This window comes from Carettochelys insculpta, chromosome 5 (assembly GCF_033958435.1).
Source record: "Carettochelys insculpta isolate YL-2023 chromosome 5, ASM3395843v1, whole genome shotgun sequence".
NCBI lineage: Eukaryota > Metazoa > Chordata > Testudines > Carettochelyidae > Carettochelys > Carettochelys insculpta.
In genome coordinates, this window is record NC_134141.1 from 110,021,124 (window position 1) to 110,037,082 (window position 15,959).

Below are 15,959 nucleotides of genomic sequence, written 5' to 3' on the forward strand. Positions count from 1 at the left end.
AGATTCAGCTGTAAGACCAGCAAGCTCCGCAGCACTCCTGAATGACGTGATGGCAACCAAAAATAAGACCTTCATTGACAGATGTGATCCTGTCTCCATCACCAAGGGTTCAAATGATGGTTTTATGAGGCAATTGAGTACATGATTACTGTCCCAGACAGGAACCAGAGGACGTAACGACAAGAAGGTGTTTTGCAGAACTGTCAGAAAACATCTGGCGATAGTATGGGTGAGAAAGGAAAATCACATGCTGTGCTTTGTAGAACGCTGTGGCATGCATCCAGACAGTAATGAGGGCCAGGCCGGACTGATGCAGGTGCAGCAGGTAGTCGAGGAGGACAGGAAGGGGAACGTTGTGAGGAGGCACTGGCTGGTTAGCATCCAACCATTGGGAGATCTGCTTCTACTTGTAGAGGTATGACTTGTGTGTGGACTCCTGTCTGCTGTTAACAAGAATAATTTTTACTCCCTCAGAGAATGCAATTTTGGCATTCGGGAACCATGAAGGAGCCATGCAGGAGGCATACCTGAATGGACGTGGGTGAAGGGTGCAGCCGAAGTCCTCAGATAGAAGATTGCAGCAAGGAGGAAAATGATACCGAGTTACTGCTAACATTGGATACAGACAAGGATACCAAGTTTGTCTCTGCCATGCCAGAGCTATCACGATGAGGCAAGCCTGATCCCATCTGACCTTCACCAGGAGCTTGTGAATCAAGGGAAGGGGAGGAAACACGTAAAGAGAAGGCATCCCTCAGATAGCGTTTCCCCAGACCTGCTCTGGAGCAATAGTGGTGACACCTTCTGCTGACTTGGGTCCCAAACATGTCTACGCATGACTGGTCCCAAAGCTGGAACATGAGATTGAGGCATGTCAATGAGTGACTGCGGGTGTCTGCAATCATGTTCAGCACCCCAGGGAAATATGTGGCCACCAGAGTGATGTGATACCAAAGGCACCACGTCCACAGTTTCATGGCCTCTGCGCTCAAGGACAGGGACCAAACCCTGCCATAATGGCTGATATAATATATGCAGATGGTGTTATCCATGAGGATGTTGACTGACCTGTGTGCGAGATACTGTTGGAAATGCTTGCAAGCATAGTGGAATGCTCTGAGTTCCAGGAGGTTTAGGTGGAGCACTTACTTGGTGAAGGACCATTTTGCTCTGGACAGTGAGAACCCAAATGCCCCCTTCCCAATCCCATAAGGGAGGCATCCATAGTAAGGGTGATAGATGGAGTAGCTGGTGGAACAGCATACTGGTGAGAATGTTGCCTGGACATGTGCACCAGTAGAAGGAGGCAAGAACATGCAGTAGAATGTCTACAGTCTTGAACAGCAGGACCCTGGCCAGGGCATAACATGTGGCCAGCCACAACTGAAGACACCGCATGTGAAGCCTGGACAGTCTGACTAGCAGCCATGTACCCCAGCAGCTTGAGGCAGACACACAATGTGACAGTGGGGGACAGTCCTACCACTATGCTGAGATTGTGCAGAGTCTGGAATCTCTGGAGGGGCAGAGTGGCCCTGGTGGCGGTAATGTTTATGTGAACTGCAATGAACTCTAGGGACTGCGTGGGTTGAAACATGGACTTCTCGTAGTTTATATGGAAGCTGAGACTTAACATGAGGTGTATAGTGACCAGCACCGTGAGAAGGGCCTCAGGGAATGACAGTCCTTTTATGAGACAATCTTCTACATAGGGGAAGATGATGACTTTGTGCTGACGCAGGTGCGTGGCCATGACCTCCAGAGTCTTGGAGAACACCCTGAGCTCCGTGAAGAGCCCAAATGGAAGGACCCGGTACTGATAATGGACTGTAAATCAGAGGAAACATCTGTGCACTGGGTGGACTGTGAGGTGGAAATAGGCGTTTTGTAGGCCAAGAGCTGAGAACAAATCGTTTCTGTCCAATGCTGGAATAATGGCTGTGAGATTCGCCATCTTGAACCGTCGATAAAGAATGTATCTGTTGAGCCTCTGAGGTCAAGGATGGGTCTCCACTCCCCAAGGCCTGGAGCCAGGACTTGCAGCAGCTGTGACCCTAGCCGCCATGTCCACCACATCCATTGTGGACTGAAGTGCTGTGTGGGTGATGATGTGCCCCTCGCAGATGACGCTCACAAGGGTGAGGTACTGTTGCTCAGGTAAGGTGGGGACCAACTCCTGTAGTTTGGAATAATTAAGATGGTCGTAATTGGCTAATATGGCCACATAAATTGCTGCCGGACAAATAAACTTTGTGTCCCAAGATATCCCACCTTCTCTTAACTTGTCCTGAGGGGTGGAACAGAAGGACTTTGTCTTATTGTGGACAGCATTCGCCACCAATGAGTTTGGTTCTGGATAGGTAAGTAAGAACACTGCACCTTTGCAGGCCATCGTGTAGTGCTTGTCAGCCCTCTTGTTAATAGGAGGTATGGATGCCAGTGTCTGCCATATATGACATTGGTGGGGTCCATAATGGCCTCATCCATGGGCATCATGATTCTAGAGGAAGAATGAGGCTGCAGGTGCAGAGAAGCCTGTATTGTTTGACTGGCACCTCCTGCAGGGCCTCTTCCTGAGCCTGGGCCACCTTGCCGCAATAACTCTTGAAATGCCCTTGCGTTATCTGAAGGGGAGGTGACATGAGGCTGGTGCAACGGGTGCGCAACTGGGCTTCATGGCACTCACCTAAGCACCTGATGCACGAACCATGGTTGTTGGAGACGAGCATAACTTCTCTGCACATTGCACATCACTTGAAGCCTGAGGAGCTTGGCATGGTGACGACACAAACTAAACTTTGTTTTTTTTTAAGCTTTGAACAGGAAAGACAATTGGGTAGGGTAGAACAACACTGAACTACCTAACTAAGCTGCTGAATAGTAACAAAGAGGTAGCCGTGTTACTCTGTAGTCTTTCAGAGAGAGGGAGAGAGAGAAGCTCTGTCTGCAGCCGATGACAGCAGAGAAGGAACTGAGGGGCCCACGTTGCATGCGTATGCCAGATAGCATAAAGGAGGCTCTACTGTGCATTTATGGTGCAGGAAACCATGGGACACTACTTAAAGAATTTATTTTAGTTCAATGGCAGGAATCAATTTCTTTATTTGCTTTTGAATATCCCACCAAATATTCATAAACTTCACATATTGTACAGCTATATCAGAAATAATTTCCTGATAACTACATATTAGTATGTTGACATTTACATGTTCAGTGTTTGTTCCTTGTCCTTACTCTATGAAAATGACACTACTAGAGAACAAATGGTATTGAAACAAAATCTACTGCATAGTTATGATGTGGTTAAAATAGAAACAAAAGTATGCAGCATAGTATACTTACAAGTATGTCTTGCCAAGGAATAGTTTGATCCACCACTAGTTAAACCAAACCCCTCAGGAATTTGACTGGAACTGCGTGGTCTTGTCAACAGTTTTGGAGGTTCAATTTCAGCTCCAAATTCTGCTCCGATCACTCCTAACAGGACAATAGCAGTGGCTTGCTTTCTTCTCTCTTCATATGATGTAGATATTTTTTTCATTTGTGGGAGACCAGACAGACAACCTGCAATACAAAAACATTAGAACAACTGGTCAGGAATAGTAGAAGAGGAAGGCCACCCCAATCAAATTTTGCACATTAAGGAGAATATTTCATATTTATTTAAAAAAACCTGTCCAATTCAGCTAATTGAACATATACTTGTGGGAAAATGCTACTGAGAGCTGTCAGAAAATATCAAATACGTATAAAAGCTCAAATGGATGGACAAAACTGGTCTCATTTCAATCTCAAGGTACTTGTTTGCTATGCTTACTTTCCCCTACAGGAAGATGTGGAGCCAGACACTTTTTGTTGACTGGTCCTGGTTCCATTTTTCCTCTCTCAGTCCCCAGTCCAGGCCAAAAGTTTAAGTATAACTTTCCTCTTCCTTCATCTGCAGTTCCACCCACTGAAAAGTAGCAATTTCTCATAGGAAAAACTGTTTTAATCCCATATTTCACTGAAAAAGAATGAGACTTCTGGGATTCTGCAGTTGTCAAATCAGTATTTTCTGAAAAGTGAATTTTACTCTTGATTCTTATTTGCATCAGTATTAATGTGATTTGAAACAAACAGGATATCTTCACAGAAACAATCTAGAAAACAGACTTGTAAAAATATTATCTAAGGCTACAGTTACACTACAGGGCTCTGTCGACAGACGTTGACGTCAGGACAGATGTCCTGAAAAAACTGCTGGTCAACAGAGTGCAGTCACACACAAAAGCCATTTATTGGGAAGCATGCTCAACTCTGTTGACAGAGCAGCTGCACTGCCTGGCTGCTCTCTGGATAAAACAGGCGCCTGGAAGCACAGCAGACTGGGCTGCTTATTGTTGTGGGTGCCCTGGCTGTTAAGGGAAGGCCCCCCAGAGTGTCCACAGAGCTTTTTTGATGACAGAATATGTTGATAGCAGCTGAGAGGCACAATGCTGCTGACCAAAGTGCTGAGTTTTGCTGACAAACTGTCGACAAAATGCATTTTGTGTGTGGACATACCTGGAGTTTTGTTGGCAAAACATGCTAGCCTAGCCTAGGGTGCCACAGGACCCTTCGTTGCTGTTACAGATCCAGACTAACACGGCTACCCCTCTGATACTAGCCTAGCCTAAGTGATTATCCTCTTCTTTTTTGATGATTACTTTTAATCTACCACAACAATACATGGCATTGTACCAGTAATTTCCTGTCTCTTGATGCTAATAACAGCGTACTACCTGGCTACAGTTACACTAGCGAGTTTTGCTAACAAAACCCCGTTTTTTTTTTTTGTTTTTTTTTTAATGAAACTGGTGAAACATCCACACAAAATGTATAGTCAACAGTTTGTCAACAAAAGTCGGCACTTTTGTTGACATCCTTCTGCCTCTCCCAGATGAGGAAGAGCACCTTTTGCTGACAGGTTCTCTTGGGGAAATAAAAGCAGTGCAGTCACTCTGATCTGGATGGCCTTTTCTCAACAGACAGGGAATCCAGAACAATGGGCAGCCCTGTCTGCTGTGCTTCCAGGTGCCTGTTCTGTCAAAAGAGTGCCAGATAGTCCACCCACTTTGTCGACAAAGCGGACCACTCTTTCAATCTGCTTTAGTGTGAGGCTGCTCTCTGTTGGCAGAGTTTTGTCAGGAAATCTCTTCTGACCATGACGTCTGTCGACAGATGATTGTAGGGTAACCATAGCCCGTGTGTACGTACGTGTACACACACACACACACACACACACACACACACACACACACAGAGGAAAGTTTTACTGCAAAGTTTCAAATATAGTTAATAATCCAGCATATCACACGCCAAGTACTGCAGATTACTAAATTTTGTGATTTTTGTGAGTAACTGCAAAACCACAAATCAAAAAATCCCAAGATACTCCATCATAAAATATACCTTCTTACATTTTGACAATTCTAGTCCAGATACATTTATAATAATAATGCATAGTATGTGAGTAAATTCACTGCTGTATGTTTTGCAAAAGGAATCTGAAAGAAGTCTTAGCTCCCCGCAGCACTCTGCTGTTCAATCTTTGTTGAAAAGTTGGAAGAGCACCCGGGATACTGTGGAAATTATTGGGTTTGAATAATAAAATGTGAATTAGTGAGGGTTTACTTAGACTTACAGATATTTTGGATCATACGTTTTCGTGGGCAAAGACGCGCATTGTCAAATGCATCTGACAAAGCAGGTCTTTGCGCCCATGAAAGCTTATGCTTCAAAATATCTGTTAGTCTATAAGATGCCACAGGACTTCTTGTTGTTTTTAAAACATACAGACTAACTCGGCTACCTCTCTGATACTTGAGGGTTTACTGTATGTCCAGATTTTGCAGTGAATTTCATATTACTATATTAATAGAAAGTAAATATTACGTAAAAATAAAACAATTGAAAGACTCCATATTGTAGTCCCAACTCAAGTAATGATGCTTTATCTGTGATCACATTATGCCAACCAAAGGGAAGGAAAAAAATAATCTAAAATCTTAACAACGTTAAGGAGAAAAAAAAAAAAATCAATAGTCACTGCTTCCCCAGAAAGAATGATGAAAATCAACTATAAATAGTTACTTAAACATTAGAATTTTCTATAACTTATTTCACATATACATAATTATGCTATACAACACACAAATGATACCTGAGCTTTCCATTCATAAATATACTGTCCTCTTATAGAGCATAGTTGGAAGAGGAAGCAAATGATGCTCCCCTCCCCCAGCCCCAGCAAGAAGCATGCTCCATAACAATAGTTCAAAGGAAAGCTCTATTCTGCAGTTGCACTGATTGTTCTGTCAGCTGACCTCTGCAGAAGGGAATTGCTAACCGCTGCCGAGCTCCTTAGCTGACAAATGAATGATCGCAGCTCCATCTATTTTCACTATGGCCGCCTCTAGCCCAGGTGCTCAGACAGAGAGCCCGGTGTGACATCTTAGATCAAGATGAATTGGCACAAACTCCTGATCCAAGATTGTTTTATACCATTTAATTTAGTTTCTTCCCCTGCTTGGATGAGCACAGCTCTGGTTATGGATTTCTATTCTAATGTACTGAAGCAGGCACTGAAAGAAGCCAATGAAGCAGATGCTGGAGCAGGGGACTGCAGGGATACTGATCAATAGGCAAGGCACTGACCCCAGCCGCTCAGCCTCTGCAATGGCCACTGCTTAAAGAAAAAAGAAAAGGAAAGAGAAGAAAAGAAAAAAAAAAACCACATGTGCTGCTTCCAGTAGGAAATTAAACAACAGAGGCACTTGGTGAATTCCTGCCCCCACCTTGTTGTTCTTCCTTCTGTTTGATCACAGCAATATTGAATTAACCCTTTATTTATGACAAACAATGTAATTTAAAAGATCCTTAAAATCATAGAACAAGTCCCATAAAACTGTCAAATACCACCCCTACACTAACATGTAATCTATTAACAGGTGCCTGCCCCATAATTCCAGAATTCTGAAGTTAAAGTTAAGCTAATAATCAGCTATTTTAACTATATTCTAAGAAATAGGCTACTATGCATTTATCTCACAATTTATAGATGAAAATTCACTGGATGACATTGCCACTGTATATTATATAGGAGTTTAAATCCCTGCTTCTCTTATAATTGCACTCAAGAGTCTCCCTCTCCTTCAAAGGGGAAAAATCTCTGAGTGAGCACTTGCTTTTGCTCTTACTTTCTTTGAATTATTAGTAGGAACACACAATTAATTGTAACGATTTCGTACAAGTAAACTGACAGCCAAATGGGAGACTTTAAAATGAAATGTCTATAAAAGTAGTCCTTTCTACAGTTGCATTTGTCTCATGAAAATTTGGTATATTCTCACAGCGACGTGACTTCATTTAATCATGCTAAAGGGTGACACAGAGATCCATTTTCTTGACAAGACAGTTGATCACCCTATCACAGTAAGAAAATTAATAACCTCAAATAGCTCTATGTGGAAAAAAAGGAGCTACACTGGTGAAAGAAGCACATGTGCTACATTTTAAGCCATAAAAATAACATGCATTTACATTACACACAAACAGAAGTGACAGATTTCTTCCAGTTTAGCAAAATGAACACGTATATTCAAACAAAAAAGCAGTCAAATAGCACTTTAAAAACTAACAAAACAATTTATTACGTGGTGAGCTTTCGTGGGACAGACCCACTTCCTCAGACCATAGCCATACCAGAACAGACTCAATACTTAAGGCACAGAGAACCAAAAACAGTAAGCAAGGTTGACAAATCAGAAAAAAATTATCAAGGTGAGCAAATCAGAGAGTAGAGGGGCAGAAGGGCGGGCGGGAGTCAAGAATTAGATTAAGCCAAGTACGCAAAAGAGCCCCTATAATGACCCAGAAAATTATAGGGCTCTTTTGCATACTTGGCTTAATCTAATTCTTGACTCCCCTCCCCTTCTGCCCCTCTACTCTCTGATTTGCTCACCTTGATAATTTTTTTTCTGATTTGTCAACCTTGATTACTTTTTTGGTTCTCTGTGCCTTAAATATTGAGTCTGTTCTGGTATGGCTATGGTCTGAATAAGTGGGTCTGTCTCACGAAAGCTCACCACCTAATAAAATATTTTGTTAGTCTTTAAAGTGCTACTTGACTGTTTTTTTGTTTTGATAGTATATAGACTAGCATGGCTTTCTCTCCGTTATGTATATTAAAATATATTTCAAAACAAAATATTTAATACTAAAACATAGCCAATAGATAACTGTTGTCTCTGTGGATACATTAAATAAGAGAAAATATTTTTCTGAATGGTTTAAATAAAAATATGACTAAAACATTTGAGAACTTAAAACTGTTTAAAAGGGGTGTGAGATACTGATTACTTCATTTAAAAAGCAGTCAGAGTGCAACCATGAGGTCAGGATAAATTTAACAGTTTGAAGCACTTTACTAAATAACTCTAAAGATCATGTTAATTGGCTTTGCACAGTTCTAGGGTAAAAATTAATTTTATTTTAGCTTACAATAAAAGGATTAAAAGACATTAAGTTCTTCAGATTTAACTGGAATAGGAATCAATGGATTTGAATTAAGGCTAAAGACAGTTTTATGAGAGATGGACTCCTACTAGATACTTTATATCTGCTATTAGGAACATATTGATGGTACTCTGTTATTATATTGGTATTAAAATCTCAGACATAGATGTCAGGCCAATGTATTACTGTAAGGATAAACCATAAGAACATATGTTGCTAATATAGTGGATTCTGATCACAGAATCTACCCGGGACATTTTCCAGCCATGTTCCCATTGAATTCTATGATTATAGAAATCTGTTATATAAAGACATGGTAGAGTATAGAAACATGCACATTTTAGCCATTTGTATCAAATACTACATACGTGAATGTAATCAACAAGAATTAATCACTATCCATGAACATCTATATCATGGTATTCCTCAATGGCAAAAGCTAATAAATACTAAGTTTTCAGCATCTGCTTTCCCTAGCATGCCCCATCTTTTCTGAAAGACAGTTCAAGTGTGAGTATATATAATGCACACATACAATACTTTCTACTAAATAAAGCACGAAATTCACTCAATTCAGCCTCCATGAAGTTACGGTTCCTTCTTTCGTTGACGAAAGGAATAAAGTAGCTCTTGGTGCTATATATAAATATTCTGAGGGCTTGAAAATTTACGGACTCATTATGTTGTTAGTCTTCTTCCTTTGAGTGGGCAAACAGAATTCCTGCACAGACCCACCTGTGATATTTTGGTGATAGTTTATTTTTGAATTAGAGAAGATTACAGATGTGTATCATGACCCCTGCTGGACTCTAAATGTCCTGCATGTGTATAATCATGAAATAAAAGTGAACTGCTCCAGTTAACAAGATGAAATCCTCTAAAGGCTGGATCTGTACATTCTGTGCATTTCTCTTCTAAGCTCATCAGCGTTTCCAAACCAAACTAGCTCAAATTTAAAAATAAAACAACGTAGTCACTCTCTCAAAACACACATATCCTAAATTATACGGGACGCTTGTATGTGGATGTCAGAATACACTATCAGATAGCAGAGAGGCATGTTGAAAACTAAGAGCTGTTATGGATTCTATACCACCATTATTCTAATTATGGAGATGAACTTTTACTCTGTAAAGTCCTTTACAATAGTATCAGTCCTACTTTTAGCACCCCAATGGAATTTCATAAGGGATAAATTTGGTTCCATTTAATCTGTTTAAGGCTCATATTTCAATTAACCTTTCCTGTTGTGTACCAGCCTCTGGCTGTAATTAAAACTAATAACATATTGGCCTCTGAATGTAAAGTATGCCATAGCTTTTTCTCCAAAAACAAAGAAAAACAGTAAACTTCACTGTTGGATGGAATTCTGACATCAAAGAACTGCTAGGATTGAGAATGAGGTTCTATGAATATTAACTCAGATTCTGTTTCTTTAAATGGTTGAAAAAGCATCAGCTCACATTTTTGTCCAAGGTCATTCTGAGGAAATGGGACAAGGATATATAATGACTTCTCACTTACAACACTTACCACCAAAAACGAGCATGGAACAAGTTCTCAAATTCCTTTACTACATTTGTAGATTCCTTTGCAGTATTATCAGAGATCAGAGCAAGGTTTTTAGAGGAAATAATAGATGCAAAAAGAAGAGGTACATGCTTAATGATAAATCAGAATATCTCAATGTCATATAATGAATGCTGGAAAAACTGTAAAAGGTCAGTCGTGAAAATATCTTTTGCAATGCTGCCAATATAATGAAATTCAGTGTGTTGATCTGCTGAATAAAGGCCGGATATGAAAATTAAGGTGTCTTTGTGCAACTTTAATTTATGCACCAAACTTTTTTGGAGGAAGGTCATAGAAAAGGGAACAAATATAGTTTGCACCTTCCAATCAAGGCTTATTGTCTTTCAGCTTTCTATTTGGCTGAGCACAGATACAGGTCAAATAGGTCAAATAACCTATATGGCAATGGAAATTCTAACACAGAGTGACGATTTAGGAATCTTCTCTGATCTACAACTATTTTAATTATATTGATTTCCACAGATTTACAGATTTGTATAAAGGCGCAATCTATACAAGAATGTGACCATTAGTGTGTCTAGAGAGGTATCCCCAGAACTGGTTTTCTATTCAAACTTACGATTTTTTTTTTATTTGTAATTTTGTTTTAAATATGTTTGCAGCCTGTTTGCCATCATAACCTTTGGAATGCAAACCAATACAGTTTTAGCTTGAATCTGGAAGTCTGACAACTCACAATAAAGAATAACATGCATCTGACAAAGTGGATCTTTGCCCACAAAAACTTCAGCTCCAAAAAATGCGTTAGTTTATAAGGTGCCACAGGACTTCTCATTTTTGCGGCTACAGACTAACATGGCCACTCCTCTGATACATCTCAGGGATTGTTAACTCTGAAGACTAACAATGATACATAACAGCATGGTTAAGCATTTCATGGATATCTATAGTAAACATAGATCTAATGTGGGTGCACAAATTTCAAGTTCTGACAACACATCCAAAAGCTCCTGATTCAGGAAGAAAGGTTAAAGATTTAAATAGGTAAACTACTTTTTGCCTTCATCATCCTGAATGGAAAACTCCTCCTCTACGGCCAATCAATGTACTTTTTTATTCTGTTCTTCACCAACATTAAGCAACTGGACTGGATTCTCACTGGAGAAAAATCAATGCCTGTCCTTGCAAAATTGGGGTCAATATGAGGTGCTCCCTCCTACAAAACACCTAATTTGATACATTTATAGTTCCCCCCCCCCGCTTTATTAGAATGGCCTGGGGATCAAGACTGTGAATTAACCTAGGGTCTCAAGCAGTAGTTTAATGCACCAACTACAGGGCAAACAGTCTAGTTTATAAACAGTTTTTTAATTCATAATACTGAGACACTACTTATTGACCTGGACTATTAAGAGTAAAATAGTAGTTTAACATGTTGTCATTTATGAAGTATTGAGCTCTTGTGGTAACACTTGGAACTGTGTGTGTTTCATATAAATCTTACCCAGCAGAGGTACAGGCACTTTAAATTTAAACTTAAAATATAATTAGTGTTTTTAATGATTCTCCTTGTTTCTTTTGCAGAGCTTACTAAAGAATTGTGTATTGGGCCAAGTAGAATTAGCATAAGCAAAATTTCATATTTTAGAGAAAAAATCTCTCACTGCAGGTTTTACCAAAATTTTCTGATGAATTAAATTTGCGTACAGTATTTGTATATCTTAAGAGGACTCTAAACATCATTTAAAAATTCAGTTCATGAAATAGTCATGAAATCAGTGCAATGGAATATTTTCCCCTGAAGGAAGAGTATTACTGTTGTTATGATTATTATTATTAACTACTACTATAACAATATACTATAACACTGTAACAGTCACAATTTTTTCTATTTTATTTTCATTTCAAATGATGTTTGATTATTTTGTACTTAAACACACAAAATGCACTGATAATCTCTCTTTCGCAGGACACAGTCTATGGTTAACAAGAAAAACAATTTATACTAATAAGACAGAATATTTTTGTGTCATTTACAACAGAATTTTTTAAACAATATGACTTGTCTTTTTGAGGTTCCTATGATTTTAGCACCAATAATGCAGTGCTCACATAAAGAAGCACATCAAAAATAGCACAGAATATTAAAACCTCAAAATAAACTCCTGACTGGTACACTAGTGAGGATTCTTTTCAAAAATCATCATGCAATCATTTATGTACACCAAGAAATCCTAGAAATGGGCAGAAGATATCTTAATTTAAATCTGTCATTTGAAGTGTTTTGTCTCTCACAGTTTAGGAACTCACTAATAAAAAAAATATGATTAGAAATCTTGGTTTGAGATGAGAACCCATCTGTAAACGCTTATGATTCTAGAGAGCTCACTTAATCTTAATTATTATAGACACCTTGAAGTGTATGACTGAAAAATTCAATTTCTTCATTAACAAGTTAATATTGAAATAGTAAAATTGAAATCTGTTAGCAGTTTCATAACTCTGTAACCAGAACATTTAAGAGTAACTAACAGCAACCAGAAGGATTAATATACTGATTTTCTACTGTGTGCTGCTGCTACTCTAAGCTGATAATGTGTTTAAATCTACACCAATGAAACCAATATAGCAGCGTTTTATTCAAGGTGAGACCAAATAAACCTGTCTGAAACTTTGAGAAATAGGCTTTGTACTACAGTCCTAAGTGCCTTTCAGTCCAGAGATCTGTCATTAAATAATCATTAGCCATTATTCTTCCTAAAAAGCTTTAACATCTAAACTTGTTTAGTATTCACTAAAGTATTAGTATAGACTACAATGTACTCATTATCCTTTAGTGCTGTTTATACCATCCTATTTAACAATGCACTGCCTTGTTACAGCTTACCTGGGAATAACAAGGTTTCAGTTAACACACAATATATTCATAGCTTCCAGGTACCCAAGAATTTGAAATGATTGTCATATTGTCTTGTCAAAACATACTACTACTTGCAATTTTGTGTTTACTCATATGTTTAGGATTTGCTAAAACTGTTTCAAAGCTTACTGCACACTGTCAGTAAGTTTTAGCATTTCCTAACCTCAGTTTGCTTCAGTCTTCAGATTTAGAGCAACAACAGATGAGATTTTAATAACTGTATTAATCTATAGATGGATTTCTGTTGACATTCTTTTTGTTGCCTGTTTTGTTACAGAGTAACATGGATTTGTACTTTATTTGTTAACTTACAATAGGGATGCACTATATTAATCAAAACAAACTAATTTCACCTTTAACTGCAAAATACTGAGGTTGTTATTGTTGGGCACTTGCTAACAAGCTCCAGCAAACAAGGATCAAATATTAGATATTTAACTCAGAATATCAAGTGAAGCAGTAATGTTTCCTTTTTTGTATGTACAGATACACAGCTGATTTTTTCTCTAGTTGAATAAAACATCCCTTTGTGAAAATTAAGTGTGTTGGAAATTCACTTCTCACTTTTAAAACCCAAGATCACAAATTATTTACTGTGTGTTGCAGAGAGAGAGAGAGCGCGAGTGTGTGTGCGCACGCACGTGATTGTTAAGTCTGACTAACTGATAATTACATCAGATAAAGTAATTCTGTTAAAAGCCATATAACTTAATATTTAATGAGTTGAGAATTAATTTGTGTATCATATTATGCATGAATTTATTTTGCCACACATTTAAAAATTATACAAATATTTACTGCAGATTGATCTTGTAATTTCAGTTACTAGATAAAATTTTGCAGATGTATGCAGCATTTAATATTCCATTGATTTCTCAGTGTTGCGCTGTAATGTTAAAAAACTACAGTTTATTTCATCAATATCATTTGCATAAATGTACAATTAACATACTGAAAACCGTAAGTACTTATTACTAAAATATATTCCACATAGACTATACCAATACAGTAACTGAAAACATTTTTATTGTTATGGAATACTGAGTATGAGGCACTAATGTAAATAAAACAAAATTCTGTTCTGTTTCTGTGAAAAAAATCTGGCTTACTTTCTCAATGTAAACTGAAAGGAATCCATTTTGTCTACGACTATTTTTTACTGCTGTAAGCTCTGTTTAAGAAAGAGAATCGTTTTCATCCATTTTATGCTCCCTGAGATTAAATAGAGTGAAATACCCAGTCATAAAAATAATGTTACTGTATAGAATAATAGTCCAGTGAATAGCAATATATTATGTAAATATAATAAATACAAATATAATACAAGAATCTGCTTAGCTATGTATAAATGCATTTCTTATCTGTTGTAGGACTAACAAATAGTAGTAAAAAAACTAAACAATATCCTGGCCTTTGCGTTAGTAGTACGTATTTGAGCATACATTAATCATTGATTGGCAGAGTTAAATATTTGAGTACCCAAGTTTAGAACACCTTGTCCTGTTTTCTTTCCAAATTAGTAGAATAATGAAAATATTTCAATGTTCTGGTATTTAAAAGATATTAACACTTAAAAATGAATCATGAGGAATGCTAGATTGATGCTAGAATTTCACAGTAACAGTGTTTGCTTGCCAATGCATCGTTTCTGGCTGAATTAAAAACACAGTTGGAAATATCAGTATCTACAATACTTATAATAAAATATTACTTAATAGTTAAATGTCACTGTCAGCAAGTTGTGCCTAAGAAAGGGAAATTAGGTTGCATTTAGTTAACAGCAAGACAATACAAAATAAAAATGTTTTCCCCAAGTGCTTTTAAAGAAGCTTGTATTAGTAGTATTAACAGTGAATCTAATAAAAACATAACCAAAATAACCTCCTCAAACATTAACACCTGATCAGTAAAAGCAATTCATACTTGAATATCAAACCTTTCTACATCTAGGCAAAAAATCAAAATGTAAAACTTGGATTCATAGTGGATTTACTGAAACATGACTACTACTTTATGGACAAGGAAGGTAAGAGTACAACTATTTCAAATGATAGTCATTTTGAGAATGAGTGCAGCCTATCCTAACTCTTTATGAATAGACCACATTCTTACTGGAAATCAATGAGGAGGTAGGTAAAATTAGATAGCCATGATTTGCCAGGAAATCAATAAGAGATACAGCAATATCAGAATCTAAGCTCTATGTTGTGAGAAAGTAAAATTCATTTTTCCTTTAAAATTACATCATGACATTTCATACGCTATTAATTAACATTTTTGCTTAGAGACAAAGTGTGTGTCTAATATCTTGGGACCAATACAGCTAAAATAATATCGCAAACATTATATAATTTTGACACATTCAGCACCACAAAAATTCTTTTAAAAGAAAATCTCTTTTAAAACATCTTCCCAGGGATTGTTTTACTTTAGTTCCTATTAAATAACTTTAAATACTTAAACACATTTGACAGTAAAATGATACATTACTACACACAAATAACCACATGCATTTATTTTTAAGATGCATGTCATCAAAGTATCTGCGAATTCATTCTAAGAAAATTTTAACCTCTATGCAAAAGAAAAATTAAAAATAAAAGTATAGAGTAAAAATCCAGTGTCAAAACTCTGACATAAAAAGGGAAAGGTGAACACCACCGGGGGAAGAATACTATAAATATTTTTTCAATTATTTAACACTATGAACTAGCAAATTAATAAAAGACAAGAAAAATCAGCATTAGATATGTAGCTACATTTCAACCCTCCAAGTTTTTCAAATTAACAAACAGCAGTAATATTTACCGATAAGTTCTCAGCCTTTAAGTTTATTCCTTCAACACCCAACTTTCCCAGTGATATCAATGTCATTTATAGGTTTGTAATAAATTCAGGGTAGGGCCTGGAATTTATTTATCCTCTGCATGCATGTCATGTAAATAGCTAAGCCATTTTGTAGCCTATTATG

The 15,959-nt window shown here is 37.5% G+C and overlaps 1 protein-coding gene across 3 annotated transcripts in view; it reads right to left on the reverse strand.

Moving 5' to 3' along the window:
* WDR7 (WD repeat domain 7) overlaps window positions 1-15,959 on the reverse strand; it is a 310,876-nt gene that overhangs the window by 143,224 nt on the left and 151,693 nt on the right. For all 3 annotated transcript variants that reach the window (XM_074995753.1, XM_074995754.1, XM_074995752.1), the window contains one exon: window positions 3,343-3,564. In XM_074995753.1, coding sequence (XP_074851854.1) covers window positions 3,343-3,564 — 222 coding nt within the window. The remainder of the gene's footprint in view (window positions 1-3,342; window positions 3,565-15,959) is intronic.